The 15,899-nt window shown below is 41.6% G+C and overlaps 1 protein-coding gene across 11 annotated transcripts in view; it reads right to left on the bottom strand.

Moving 5' to 3' along the window:
* The window catches only part of PHC3 (polyhomeotic homolog 3), a 63,456-nt gene extending 47,856 nt beyond the window's left edge, over positions 1-15,600 (bottom strand). For 10 of the 11 annotated variants that reach the window (XM_072618495.1, XM_072618497.1, XM_072618501.1 and 7 more), the window contains exons 1-4: positions 15,537-15,600; positions 12,942-13,107; positions 9,836-9,991; positions 8,938-9,015 (exon numbers count right to left, since the gene is read on the bottom strand). In XM_072618495.1, the coding sequence (XP_072474596.1) occupies positions 8,938-9,015; positions 9,836-9,991; positions 12,942-13,107; positions 15,537-15,550 (414 nt within the window). In that variant the 5' untranslated portion in view covers positions 15,551-15,600. The remainder of the gene's footprint in view (positions 1-8,937; positions 9,016-9,835; positions 9,992-12,941; positions 13,108-15,536) is intronic. The other variant, XM_072618494.1, reaches the window with a different exon arrangement.
* Between the last annotated feature and the right edge of the window lie 299 nt (positions 15,601-15,899).

The following is a 15,899-nucleotide window of genomic DNA, read 5'->3' as shown; positions in this document are numbered from 1 at the left end:
AGGAACAGCTCTCAAAAGGGGAGGACACAGAGAAAAGCATTTTAGTCCAGATGAAGTGTCTGGTTTGGGCTGACAGCTTAAGATATCAGAATTTTGGTACCTTGACCAGAAAAGCTGCACACCTCACAAGAGCTGGAGAGATGCCTGTCAACCTAATTATAAGGGGGCAGTGGGAAGGAGAAATATTCAAAAATAAATGTGATGCAGAAACAAAAAGAGTCTATTTTTCAAAAGGGCATATATCTGAATGAAATCACACCAATCTGAAGCTGGAAGCAGAGCAGAGAGCATCTAGGCAGAGATTCACACAAAAACCCCAGAGGGCTGGGGCTGGGGCTGGGGCTGGGGGAGAATCCCAGACTGGCCAGACGAAGGAAATAAAGAAGATAAAATGCAGACAAAAGGCAAACAGACTAGCAGTGAATAGCAGCACTTGTCTTGTCACGCACTCAGGAGTCCACTCACTGAGAACACAGTATCTGACCATCCTTAACCTGCAGGCGGGCCACTTTTCAGGAGATGAGGACCTTCGTCTTCCCAGATCTCAAGCCTTGTTGTAGATTACAAGCCACAAACTCAACTGGATGCACAAAGTCAGCAGGAAGGTGACAAGAGTCCAAAGAATGTCACATAAGCCCAAATGAAAGAGCCTGGGGGGTGATGGAGATAAAACTCACTCTGTGGACCTCCAAAATCCAGAGCATACCCCTTTGCTGAGAAGGTAATAAAGACCCTTGTCTAGGCGAAATAGTCTGTATCACCTTTGGAAGTGGTGAGCGTCCACATCACGAGGAGTTATCAAGCAAAGGCTGGTGACCGCTTGCATCAAAAGGAGGGATGGCAAATCAGCACAATACAGGAGAAAGAACCCAGGGATTTGGAGTGAGAGGGCCCAAGTTCAAATCCTGACTCTGCAATTCATTCCCTATTTGGACACAAATCCCTTCATCTCTCTGGCCTCAATTTCCTCATTTGTAAAATTAAGAGTCTGACCTAGATATTTCCAAGATCCCATCTAGCTCAAAATTTAAATCTATGATTTCTAAGGTCTTTCCCAACACTAAGATAAGATTCTATAACTTTCAATGCCACTCGTACAAAAATATATACATGGATATGATTAGTGAAAAAAAATCAGATCCAAAGCTCAGCAGAAAACAAAATTGCCACTTTTCAAAGAGAAAACAAAAACTGAATACAATCAAGAAATTTAATTAAGCCCCAGAAGATTACTGTCCAAAGGCAGTTTTTAATTATGATTTTTTAAAAAATAGCCTAGTGCCACTTAAGAAAAATAGTTCCAAGTACTTTATGTTGTCAAATATGTAAATCTGATGAACAAATTCACAACCCGGTATCACAGACGCAAGAAAAGAATTAGGAATTGAAAATTTCAAGTATACTCTAAATATAATGAAAATGCTGATATAATCCTCCTCAGAATGTCAAGAGTAAAAAAAATGCTGCTGTGGTTTATCAACTAGGTACTAAATGACTTTTGTATCATATCAAAAACAATGGCAAAAGAAAAAATAAGCTTTTCACTACACATTATACTCCATACAGAAGTTTAGGTATTGGGAAAAATAACAAAACATTATCCAGATGTCAAGATGTTGATGTAGCCAGGAGAACTAAAACTTCCAAATATTAAGTATTAGTAAAACCTGGGAAAAGATGCTTTAGTTTCCTAAGCTCATTTTCTAATTAGATCCCTTCAATAAGGAACTGCTTTCTGGAATATCCTCATCGATATTATGACATTTTAAGGATCTGAGTAAACAAAACTATAATAAGTTCCTTCTAGATGTTGTTGTTCAGTCACTGCAGTCATGTCCAACTCTTCATGAACTCCTTTGGGGGCTTTCTTGGCGGAAATACTGGATTGGTTTGCCATTTCCTTCTCCAGCTCATTATACAGAAGAGAAAACTGAGGAAAACACAGTGAAGTGACTTGCCCAGGGTCACACAGCTACCAGGCGTCTGAGGCCGGATTTGAACTCAGGAAAATGAGTCTGCCTGACTATAGGTCCAGTACTTTATCCACTGAACAGCATAGCTGCCCTCTTTCTAGACAAATACTCTTAAAGAACAGTATTTTAGAAAAAATACTGAAAAAGAAAGTTAAGGGAAAAAACAGGATGAGGGGCTGGGGAAAAGAAAATGGATTGGAACACATCTAAAATGTCATCAATAAGTTAAGGAATGCACGAGTTTAACAGAGAAAATACAAAAAATAACCTAAGTACCGTGCCACGTAATAATAACAATAGCTAGCATTTACATAGCACCTTCAGGCTTATACAGAGCTTTCCACGTTCTCTCATTTGACCCTCCCAACAATCCTGCGTGGCAGATGTTATTATTACCTCCATTTTACAAATGAGGAAACTGAGACAGAGAAGTTAAGGGACATGTCCACAGTCACTCAGGCACCAAGGCTGGATGTAAACTCAGATCTTTCTGACCCCAGACTCAGCAGCTCTATCCACTATTGACTTAACAGACCTTAATTGTCTTTAATGTCTTTCAACTAGCATTAAAAAGGACTCTCCATTTAGTCAGTTTATTATCAAGTCAGCTGCTTAACTAAAAAGAAATCTGGGGGGTCCACCCCCTCAAAAAAATTCTGACATCTCTGGGCAATGTAAGAAATTCTACCAACAAGCATAATAATGATTTTAAAAACATGTTCCTCAATTAAATTTTTAAAAAAGGGGGAGGTGGGGGGAATGAAGTCTCAGACCTGTGAGCCAGAAAAAAGAATTAAGTACTAGAAGATGTGGAGATCCAAATCACTAAAACAAGCTGAGCCATACTGATGAGGTTCTCCTGCATATCTGGCTGTGAGGACAGCATCAGTTTTTTAAGAAAACCACACCTAACACCATCTCCTCAGCTGGGTCTATCACGATGACAACCTTGATTCCCATGGCAGTATGGTCTCCATCCAAATCCAAGCCATTCTTCTTAACTCTCCGGCTGACCTCCACCTTCCTTCAGCTCACACTGCTCTCTGCTAAGTGGCCAAATCCAGGGGCTTTTTGTTAGCCCTCCTTCTCCCTGACTGCTTCTCTAGGTTTTTGGGACACTTCTCTCCGGGTTCCTCCCCACCGCCTTATCTGTCCACTCCTCCTGTCTCCTTTGCTGGATCCTGCTCCAGATCACCTCTGACCCTAGGTGTCCCTTAGGGGTCTGTTGCAGACCCTCTTCTCTTCCCCCTCTCCAAGGAATAATCCTCTCTATGCTGCTGATTCCCAAATCTATGGATCTAGCCCTAATCCCACTGCCAACCTTTAGTCTCATCTCCAACTGTCTACTGGACAACCTGAACTACACAGCCTATAAACATCTTAAACTCACCATGTCCAAAACTGAACTCATTATCTTTTCCCAAAAACCCTCCCTCTTCCTGACTGAGGGTACCGCCATCCTCCTGGTTGCCAAAGTCTGAAGATTTTACCTTCCTAAGAATTCTTGCACAAACCACCCCCCCCCACCTCCCTCCTTCTGACACTGTCAGCAGCCTAGGGTAGGTTCTCCCTCCTCATGCCTGGACTCCAGTGCATTCTCCACTCAGCTGTCAGTGATTTCCTAACACATCATATCAATCCCTACTCCACTGAGATCTAGTGGTCCCCTTTCACCTCCAGAGTCAAACAAAAAGTTCTGTGCAGTGTCCAAAGCCCTTCATAACTTTGACCTCCTTTCCAGTCTTCTCATACTTTACAGCACCCCACATACTCTGTGGTCCTGCTGGCTGTCCTTGGATAAGACATTACACGTCCCACCAGTCAGTATATTTAACTAGCTGTCTCTCATGCCTGAAATACTCTCCCTCCTCATCTCCAACTTCTGGCTTTCCTGGCTTGCTTAAAGTCTCAGCTAAATCTTACCTTCTAGAGGAAGCCTTTCCCACTCCTCTTAATTTTAGTGACTTCCCTCTACTGCTTGTTTTCAATTTATCCTGTATGTATCTCATTTGAACCTAGCTGATGGCATGCTGTCTCTCCCCACTACACTGCAAGTGCCTTGAAAGAATGGACTGGTTCTTACCTTTCTTTGTGCCTGGCACATAGTGAGTCCTGCTTGTTTACTGAGTATTGACAAATCAGCTAATACAAAACATACACAAAGTAATGTGTGTTCGTCCACTGCCGAAGAAGACCACGCCATCAGAGAAATGATGACATGACTTGTACTTGACTTTGTTTTGAGTGAAGGAGGGCTGTGCAGGTCACCAGCCTCACTTCTCCAGAGCCATCTGAATCCAGTGACCAGATACTCATCAGGATGACTGGAGATGACCCAGAATGAGGCAATTGGGGTTAAGTGACTTGCCCAAGGTCACACAGCGAGTGAGTGTCAAGTGTCTGAGGTGAGATTTGAACTCAGGTCCTCCTGACTCCTGCACTGGTGCTCTATCCACTCCGCCACCTAGCTGCCCCACAAAGTAACGAACACAATGGGGGAAGGGGGTAACCACTGGGGGGCCTCCAAGGTGCTGCCATTTCTGACACTTCTGATTGTTTCGTGGGTTTTAGTCTTGTCTCCTCCAATAGACCATCAGCTTTTGGAGGGCAGGACCTAGTACTTACCATATGCATGTCCCACAAAGCATTTCACAGAGTGCTGGGCAATAAAAGGCAGCCAACAAAGGGTCCTGTATGATTTCTAGGGGCAGCAAGGTCACTAGGCATCTCAGAAGGTCCATCACTACAAGCAGACCCCAAAGCTGTGACTCCATTCTGGGCAATAAGAAAACACCTCTCAAATTACGCATAGGTAAGAAGCTCTAAATCTATGATTCTCTGATCTTATGAATCAAAGATTATGGACAAAGAATTATAAAGAAATTATGCTAGTGAATTTTCTAGTTGATGAGCTATATAACTCATCATTATATGGTTTGTTCCATACGTACTATTCAACGGACACTGAAATAATCACAAAATTTTTTAGATGGAATGGATGTTAGAGGTAATTTAGTTCAACCTTTTCATTTTACAAATGAGGTCATCAAAAGCCAAAGATGCTCAATGAGTTGTCCAAGGTCAGACATCCAGCTATTAACTAGCTTCTAATTAAGTCACTACAGGGTCTCAAAAAACAAGTTTCAGGAAATTAAGTGTACCAGGCCTCACAAATCACATAATGACCTGAAGGAATCCTGATTTCCTTCATCAATCATGAAAAAAGGCCTTCAACCATTTCTAACTGCACTAAACTAGCTAGACCATCCCCCTAGTTAAACTCAGAGAAGTCTATCCACAAGAAGAATGGCTGCTAGGGAATCCGCTGTGGAGGGCCTCATTAATTTATGAAAGACATACAAGATGTATTGGTAAAGAAAGTTGATGAAATCCTAGGTCTTTTAAAATAATAAAAGTATGCCATGCTTTTCCAGTGATGTTACTGATCTTTGCTTCATATGCTAAGTCTGATTAATTTACGATGGGAACTGTTCTCAGGCCCAAACTCAGTCTTTCTATTTTGGGAGCAGCTAGCAATTGAACTCCGCTGACTTAGGCCTCCTGAAGCCAGGATTCTATCTCCATACCAACATAAGGCAGCACTCAGATGGCCGACTTTAATGCAGCCATATTCTCAGCCAGGTACGTACTCGCACCCAGGGTGCAGGTCCCAAGCGTGCATAACCTTTCCTTCTGTACAACTCTCATCTAACGTGTTCCCATAAAGCACTTACAAGGTATGGGCCTTCTCTAATTCTCTTGACATTAGAGTAGTGCTTATAATCTGTCTGCTCTTGCCACATGACTGGCCTACCTTTCTTCCTAGTCATCTGTCTATGGTGGCAACCTTTACACCAGTTTTACTGGGCAATTCTTGGTCAGTAATGTTTATTTGAGATAAATCAAGCCCACTACATGCCTATTTATTGTCCTCTGGGTAACCTTCAACTATAATTCTTCAAAGAAAGCCTTACAGCAAAAAGATGCACTTTCATTTCAGGGAGAGGCAAGAAGATGCTCAAAATCACTGTACAAAAAAAACAAAAAATAAGGCAACCTTTCAATTTCATCCTGTGATACAAGTGTGGTCTTGATATCTAAACCAAGAATAGATAGAAAAAGAAAACTATAAACCATGTCCCTAAGGAACACTGATACAAACAATGGAAATAAAATATTAGCAAGTACCTACAACAAACAACCTATTAGATTATACACTATGACCAGGATGAATTTATACCAAGAATGGTTTAACTTCAGGAAGATTATAAACATAACAAATCATATTAATAATAGAAACAACGAACAACTAAATGATTATATCAAAAGGTGCTGGGAAAGCTTCTGACAAAATACAAGAGCCATTTCTATTGAAAACACTAGAAAACATAAGACTTTTCTTTATATATATCATAAACAATACCTATTGCAAAAGCAAACAATATGAGTAATGGAGAAAGTCAGAGGTCTTTCTAATAAGACTGAGGTAAAGTAAGGATACCCATTATCAACACTGTTTAATAAACTGCTAAAAAACAATAGTTAAGCAATAAGACAAGAAAAAGAAATTGAGGGGATACATACACATAGGTAAAGAGGAAACAAAACTATCACTTTTTGCAAATGATACAATTTATTTAGAAAAACTTAAGAGTCAACTAGAAAGTGAGACAATAACTTCAGCAGGATAGGAAATAAATCCACACAAATCATCAGCATTCCTATAAAACACCAACAAAACCCAGCAATAAGAGCTAAAAAAGAGAAATTCCACTTGAAATAACTACATAAGAAATAAAATCTTTGGGAGTATGTCTGCCAAGAGAGACCTGGGAACTATGTGATTCCAACTGTGAAATGCTCTTTGCAAAAATAAAGACAGAGCTAAATAATCGAAGACATTCATTACAAGTGCACATGTCAAGCCAATATGAGAAAAATTACAATCTTACCTAAATTAATTTATTTGTTCAGTGCCATAACAACCAAACAAATCAAAAGGAATATTTTATGGAAAATGATAAAGAAAAATAGAAAAGGAAAAACAGTAACAAAATTCATACAGAAGAACACAAGATAAAGGGTAATCATAAAAAAAGTGGGGGGGAAGGAGGGAGTCTACCAACACCAGACCCTAAACTGTACTACAAAGTAGTGACCATTAAAACGAATTGGTGCTGGCTAAAAAGTAGAGGTCAATCGGTGGAGTAGGTTCAATATACATACACACCGAAGCAAACAAACATAGTAAAGCAGCATAGTGTTAAATAAACCTAAAGACCAAAGTTATTGGAAAAGGATTATTTGACAAAAATTGCTGAGAAACTGGACAGCAATAGGCAAAAATAAGGCTTATCCTACCGTACTGTACACATCACACTTTTTATTAAGAGAAGCTCCAAATGGATATATGACCTGGATATAAAAGGTCACACCACAAACAAACCACAGAAGCAAAGAAGAGGTTACCTTTTGGAGCTTTGGATGGGGAAGAGTTCGTGGCTAAAGAAGTGAAAGAGAGGATCACACAAGATAAAAGGGACAATTTTGATTATAAAATTTAAAAGGTTTTGCACAAAGAAATCTAACTCAGTTAAAATTAGAAGTGAAACAGGTACCTGGGAAAAAACCTTTGAAGCAAGTTTCACTGACAAAAGTCTCATTTTCAAGATACATAAGGAACAGATTCAGATCTGGAAGAGTTTACCCCCAATAGATAAAAATGGTCAAAGGATATAAACAAAGAAGTTCTCAAAGAAGAAATCCTTCCACATATATAAATTCATTCTATTCACAGTTTCACAGGATAATAAACTAGCAATTTCCTTTTATTAGTTCAAAGAAATGTCAACCAGCCCTTTCCATAGTCTTCAGTAACGCATGTTATAAATAGATCAATAATCAGAACTGCAGTAGTGGTGCTTAGGGTTGAATTTTCCATTTTATTTAAAATTCTTATTTTCTTAGAAAGGCTATATATCTTTAATTCATAAATAATTTTTTCATACTACAAGGTAATAATTTCATGGCAACTGCAAATCTGCTACTCTAAAGAAACCATAAGGTAGCATTTACTCATGGAATTTTCTCCTAGAAAATGTCACACTAATGGCCAGTATTGGTTTAGCATTTGGAAAACGTTTAGTCAGCATAGAGCATATCCTTATACAATTATACCTCTAACACATCCTAAATTCTCTTATGGCTTACTATTGTAACCTATTTAAGTCAATCTCACAAAAAAAAAAAAAAAACCTGCTGCTAGCTCCATCGTTCTAAATGACTGTGTCCTCCATCTCCCAAAGGTGTATTTTTAAATAGTAAAGTAAAACAGCTTTCTTTACTACAATTCTTTTGTTTATCGTTATTCCATTAATTCTCTTACAATGGCACAGTTATAATTCATTTGCAGAATGAATTATAGCTTTCTCAGACCTAACATATGAGGATATTTGCAAGTCTGGGTCAAATGACTTAACTAGGTTAAAAATGAAAAGCATACTTTAAAAATATCAATTACACAAAGTTAGATTTATGTATCTACTTAGCAGAACAAAATGACACAGTTAATAAACAATAGCAGGATATTACTGCCTACTAAAGCCTCTGTATACAATGGGCTCTCCATAAATGCTGACTAATTAGTTTGATACATGGAATCAAGAAGTAATCAGCAAAAAAGGGTAACAGTTCAAAAATGCAGATTTTTGTGTCATCTGAGAAAATCACCTACAGAAAAATCCAAAAAAAAAAAATCCCCCCTAAAAAAACAGTTTTGAGACTGAGGTCTCAGAAAATATTAGATATCAACTTCTGGCAGGTGCTATTCCTTCAAAAATTTATTATTATATATCTATTCTTCAAAGAGCTTTCATTAAGTTCTTTAAGGGTTAAACAATGTTTTATTTTTGGAAAATTTAATAATTAAAATATTTAATGCCAGGAAATAATTAAGGACACTTACAGATGTCTGGGACATGCTTGACTGTTGTGTGACACTCCCTGTAGGGGATGTAGATGGTCTCCCACTGGACAGACTTGCCTAAAAGAGCAAGTAAAATGTTTCTTATAAACTGAAGTTAAACTCTCATTGGCACTGAGTTTATGATGCAAAGCAAAAAAAGGTACGAAAATCTAAGCTACATGAATTCCCTTTAAGGCTAGCATGGTTCAAGCTTCTGACTAACAGAACAAAAAATGGAAGACAGAAGGAACAGTTTGTCTTTCTTGGCTACAATGGACCGGGCAACAACACTGTCAATCCAGGCAGTCAGTTCCGCTCTCAGAGAAACTGACTCTACTGCTCCGCTCCGTCACTGACCTGGCACAGAAACGAGAGCTGTGAGAGCCACTGCAGGCTTCAGTTTCCTCACTTATACCTAAGACATTGTGTGATTTAAAGGAACCCTACCAAGAAGCAGTAGCAACTGGGGATCTGTGAATATGCTAAGCATATACATTTTTAGATATTTCAGCAACTGAGACCTTTCACATGCACCTAGTGAGATGGTTTAGGGTTCTATGCATAATTATTTTTATTAAAACAGATGACAAATTATATTCTTGTGACTGCAAACACAGCTTAGGTAACCCTCAACTATTCCCTGCTGAAGCCCAAGCCCTGCTACATGACGCTATGGCACCGATATAGTCATGCCACTCAAATGGAAATACAAAGTAAGGCAAAAGTCACACACATACAATGACATACATGTCCATCCTATTTGTAAAATTGCACATGATTTGCTACCTATCAATTAATTTTGTTAGAAGAGAGTCCCACGATACTTGAAAACTCCGAAATCCTACTATCCAAGTATTTCTATGGAGCCCTGCGAGCTCTTCGCTATTGTCCACCTCACCTGCACGGCCGCCAGGCTCTGGAGCTGAGAGCTGCTCAAGTGCTGCTGCTGTAAAGCCGCTGTGTGAAGCATAAGGTGCTGCTGCTGGGCTGCATACATCTGTTGGAGGTACTGAGCTGCGGAGCTTGGGGGGCGGTGCAAGGCCTGCTGAATGACCTGGGAATTGGGGAGGAATAGACACATCAAATCACAGAAGTCTTAAAAGTAGTATGTAAATTGTGAAGAAATTCATTTTGGCTGTTTAAACGTGCAGTCCTCCGACAATTTCCCAGTACTCAGGTAACACTCACTGCCAAAGATTTGTTCCTAAAGTCTTCTTGCGCATACACAGCAACAGGGCTCTGTAATTTCTGCAATTTAAAGTTACTCAGAGGATGCATTTCTTATTGTAAAAACAGGTTCTCAAACGTTCCCTCTGCTGTAGCTACTCCAATTTAGAGCAAAATATTTCACCAAGATAAGCAAATGAGGAGAGCAAGGAATGGTTTACCTGTCAGATCTATGGAGAAGGGAAGAACTTATGACCACATGAGACGGAGAACATTATAAAATGCAAAATGGATAATTTTGATTGCATTCAATTAAAAAGCTTTTGCATAAACAAAACCAATGTACCAAGATTAGAAAGAAAGCAGAAAGATGAGAAACAATTTTTTCAGCAAGTGTTTCTGATACAGGCCTCATTTCTCAAATATACAGAGAACTGAATCAAGTTTATAAGAATACAAGTCATTCTCTAATAGATATATGGTTAAAGATTGTGAAAAGGCAGTTTCCAGGTGAAGAAATTAAAGCAAGTCATATGAAAATATGCTCTAAATTATTACTGACTAGAGAAATACAAATGAAAACAACTCTGAGATACCACCTGAACCTATTAGATGGGCTAATGTGACAGAAAAGGAAAATGATAACTGTTGGAGATGTGGGAACGTTGGGACACTAATGCATTGCTGGTGCAGTTATGAACAGATCCAATCCTACTGGAGAGCAATTTCAAACTATGCCGAAAGGGCTATAAAACTGTGCATACCCTAATACCACTACTAGATGTGTATCCCAAAGAGATCATATAAAAAAGGGAAAAGGACCCACATAGACAAAAATATTTGTAACAACTCTTTTTGTGGTGGCAAAGAATTGGAAACTGAGAGGATGCTCATCAACTGTGGAATGACTGAACAAGCAGTGGTCTATAAAGGTAATGGAATACTACAGGAAATGATGGGCAGGTAGATGTTAGAAAAGCCTGGAGAGTCTTACATGAACTGATGCTGAGTGCAGTGAGCAGAATCAGAACACTGTACACAACTGATGACTAACTCTGAAGAATGAGCTCTTCTCAGCAATACGATGATCCATGATGGTAAAGTCTCATGATGGAAAATCCACATCCAGAGAAACAACTATGGAGCCTAAATGCAGATCCAAAGCATACTATTTTCATTTTTTTGTTTGGGTTTTTTTGTGGTTTTTCCCTTTTGTTCTGATTCTTCTTTCACAACATGACTAATGTGGAAATATGTAATTTACATGTAGTTGGAAAAAAAAATACTATTTACAAAAAAAAAAGTCTTCACCAAGACTGATCTCATATATATATATATTTAATGAAGATGGCATACTGAAAGGAAACATTTAGAAATGACTTTATTTGTGACTACGAACATTTAATTCATTCCTTCATATATGTGCATTGGTAAAGAAAAAAAATCTGAAAACTTTATATAATGAATGGATCAATGACAGACAATACATGAGAGAGGAATAAAGAAAATCCCACTTTTCTGCTCAAAGCAAGGGATAGCCAGCATCTTAACGGCTTCTGACATCCACTGTTGCCACATACTAAAGTCACTATGTGCCCAACCGAATCCTTAAGCCACAGTAAGGCAACTCAGAATCCACGATCACTGCACAAAATGCTGGCAAACTCAAAAAACAAACAAACAAAAAAAAACCCCAAAATCCTGTGGTGGCAAAAGAAACTGAACTAAGAAGGTCAAGGCCTGGACAGAATTTCCTGAACTGTGGAGCCAGAAAACCTTCTCAAATTCTGAGGGAGGAAAGATGGATACCTACTCCCATTTCTCCATATAAAGCCAAAAGATGTCTTTACTTAGTTATGGTGGCTGAAGCCAGCAGTCAAGAAAACCCACTTTATAATCATGTGGCTCCTACCTCACCCATAGGCCCTCTGACAGCAGCTCATCTAACATGGTCCTCTCCTGGAGTCAAATGAAAACTTTAAGGAAGCTGTGCTTCTTAGAACAAACTATTAAATCAAAACGTCACATGCCAGACTCTGCTCCAACACATGGGTACTTTTTCCCCTGAAGAAACTTGCTTTGATGAAGCATCAGGTCTTTAAATGTCTATTTCCCAAAGTCACTGACGGTACAATAATGTGGCTTCAGAGCAGTGCTTAATCAGAGCAGGGATAAGTAGCCTCAAACCACCACATCAGAAATCCTGTCTTAAGCAGAGACTAATAACTCTTCCTCCAAGGAAATGACTTGGTTCCATACTGCAATGAAAATAAGGAGATTCCACGAAGGAGAAGTTGGTGTTGAGATGGGGCAGAAAGAATCTTAATTCAGTCAAAACTCTAGGAATTTCCTAGGGAATTATGAAATCTCAATAAAAAATCCTGGAATATCTGATTAGGGACTGTGAAAAGATCATTCCTAAAAGCAAGGGCTTTCTTCAGAGTATGAATTTAGAGAGAGGATTCAGTCCAAAGAGAATATTCCAAAGCAGCTATGAATATGTGTGAATTTCTCACCCTTTAGAACTAAACTTACACCCTTAAAATGACCCAGAAATGACTGAGCATGCCCCATGACCTGACAGCTCAGTTGGCCTTCTTAAGTCCTAACTTTTCTAGCTTTCTCAGACACTAAAAGCTACATATTTTTAAGTATTACTAGTTTCAGGATATGTGAAAGCATCATCTACACTTGACTGCTGCAAGATAATCTCGCCTTACCTAGGCCTACTGTGAGCAGTGAAGAACTTTGGAAAGGAGGGTTGGCTTTCCTGTTCCCACTCTCCTCAGCATAAAACAAGAGACCCAGTCTCCTCCTCCTCACCATCTCCAGCATACCTGTACAGCATGTCGGTCAGGGCCGCTATAAACAGAGATCTGTGGTTGTGGTGTTCTTGAAGAGGAAGTGCTAATAGTGGTGGTGGCTGTACTGCTGGGAGCTGTAGACACAGATGATGTTCCTGGGTTTGCTTCATTATCCATATTTGTATGATGCTCCTTAAAACTAGCAAAGGACACAAAGAACAGATGTTAGGTCAATGTCTGATGCCATCTATGTGCTTTAAATAAATACAATCCAATTACTCCAAAAAATCATGCATGCTGTTGTGAATTTAGCAAGACCAAACAGAACAGAGAGCCACCAATACGACTCCGCCTGAAGTCATACTTCAATAATTCAGAATCTGTAGTAACTCAAAGAATGTCACATTCTTCTTCGTATTACGGATGAAGTGATGTCTGTAAGAACCCTAATAACCATCATAGAATTTTGGAGATAAAAAGGACCCAGAGATCACCTAATCTAATCCAGAGGTGTCAAACACAGCTGCAACAATCTGGAGGGCAGCCTGGGGAGGATTAAGATAAAACAGCATTCCTAAGTAACAAAGCATTCATACACTGCATTCATTCACATTTGCCTACTTCTCACCTATTTCCAGTTAGCCTTACAGTATATAATGAAATTTAACTATATTGTAATTCACAATAATGGCATGTAACAGATTACTGGGAGAAACTGTAAAATAGGGAAACTACTGAGAGTAACGTTCCTACATCCCTTTAAAAAATGACCTTTACAAGGCTTTGCTTGAGGAATTAGCACAAGTTAATTTTGTAAATAGTAAATTTAGTAACTAATTAGTAAATAATTTACTGAACCTTCCTCATTCATGGACCAAGAGTTCTTAACTTTCCCTAATGTGGCAAACTCCATTTGTCTTGAAGTCAAGATCTTTATAACTGACAGACTCTGGTTCCAATAATAAAGACAACTCTAAACATTTCATTTCTGGCCAACTTTTAGGGCTTCCACGGTGCCAGAAACTAGTACAACCACAGCCCTAGATTTCCAGAGAAGCAAACCTGAGATCCATCACCCACAGGAGATTCTTTCTCAGTCAGCAGCTCTCTTCTTTGTAAAAATCTGAGTCACTACATATCCATAGCACTTGGTAAGAAGGCAGCAAGGGCTCTTTCTACCATTTCATTAAAAAGAAAGTGGCCTAATGATTTGAATGCCCTTTCTAAACTACTCATATTTTTTTCCTTCTATGTACATACCATGTTTTGTTATCGATGGTAAAAAAGATCTCCATAAAATAATTACATATCAGAGCTTGTGCGGTAATTACGCTACAATTTAAAAGCCCTAAGCGCAAAGAAATTTGATTTGATAACAATTTCCTACATGTTGATGATTAAGAATTTTTTAATAATCTTAAAACATGATTTTATAAAATTCATTTTATATTCTTCTGGCACCTTCAACAGGAAATGGGCATCATTCTCTCATGATAAAAATGATTATTTCCATTTTACTGGAAGTGAAACGCAAGGGTGAAATCCTCACCCTGGGTGCCCTTGCTGGACAACTATTCTCCGCACTCCAGACACTCCAAACGACTTCTAACACTCCTATAAACTGTTGAACACCCCGAAGTCCTGCTCCCGCCTCGGCCAAGGCCCCCTGGGGCGCCTCCCACAGCCCCCGGCCTCAGTTTCTTCCTCCGGGCTAATGAGTTAGGCAGAGGCTCTCTCGGGTTTATTCTGGCTTCATCATCATCCAAGAGCACTTATTAAGCCCCCACTGTGGCCCAGGCACAAAGTACAAGTCTGCGCTCCGGGAGGCCCCCTCCCCACCATGGTCCTCGCGGAGGGGGGGCTGCCTTCCATCCCAGCGCACGCAGTAAGCACTGCATAAGGGCGGGCTCGAGGGGCAAAGCGCTTCCACGGGCCCCCTCCCTCGGACCACCATCGGCGCCTAATAGGTGCCGGCCCATCGCGCCCTTCGGCCGGTGCCCAGCTCCGCAGTACCAACGACAGTTTCCTTTTTATTTTTTTGCACACCGTCTCCCCGCGCGGCGTGCAGTAGGTGCCCAATCAGTGCAGGCTCACGGCCACAAAGCTTAGACCGGTTATTTCTTCTGTACTATCGCTGGCGTACTCGATAACCCGGGGGGGGCCACGGGCTGCCCCGGGGGCGGGACACCAGGAAGTGCCCCCCTCGCACGCACCAGGCCCCGGACCGACGTGGGCGGCTTCCTCCGGGCCCTCTGGGGGGCGGGAAAGGGGAAAGCATCGGCATCCCACCTTTGCACGGGGGGAGACTGAGGCACAGCTGGGCGAGCGCAACCCCCGAGCGGGCCGGGCGCTCAGGTCACGCGTGACCGCGGCCCGCCGAGGGCAGGGCGGGTCCTCTTCTCCCCCGCCGCCCCGCCCCTTCCCGGCCCGCCCGGCCCGGCCCAGACGCCTCCAGAGGAGGCCCTGCCCGCAGCCCGCCCACCAGGCCGCGCGTGGACGGCCCGGGCCTGGGGGCCCCCTGGCGGAGCGCGCCCCTGCCGGTCGGCCGGCCCACGCGCGCCCCCGCCCCGGCCCCACGGTCGCCCTCGCCCCGCGGGCCGCGGCCGCGGTCCCCAGCCAGTCACTCACTCCGCTTCCGCCATCTTCTCTCCTCCATCACTGACGCGGCCTGCACATGCGCGCCGAGAGCACGGGGGCGGGGCCGGCGGAGTCACGTGGGGCGGCCCGGCTCTCGCTCCCCCGCCCCGCCTTCCGCCGCAGCAGCCCGGCTCCCCCAGGCCCCCTCCCGCCCCGACAGAGCTGCGCGTGCCCTGGGGCACTCCCTTCCCCCTCCCCCAGCCTCAGGTTCCCTCCAGCTCTAAGAGCGCAGGCGCCCAAGACCGAAGTGGGGGCGGTGAACCTGGGTTCGAGTGCTACGCCGAGCCTCTGCCAGATCGCAGAGAATATCCCCCCCAAAAAATGCCAGATAATTGGGCAGCCAGGTGGCCCGGC

The sequence above is a fragment of the Notamacropus eugenii genome, chromosome 6 (genome assembly GCF_028372415.1).
Source record: "Notamacropus eugenii isolate mMacEug1 chromosome 6, mMacEug1.pri_v2, whole genome shotgun sequence".
Taxonomy (NCBI): Eukaryota; Metazoa; Chordata; class Mammalia; order Diprotodontia; family Macropodidae; genus Notamacropus; species Notamacropus eugenii.
This window is presented reverse-complemented; position numbering and strand designations above follow the sequence as displayed.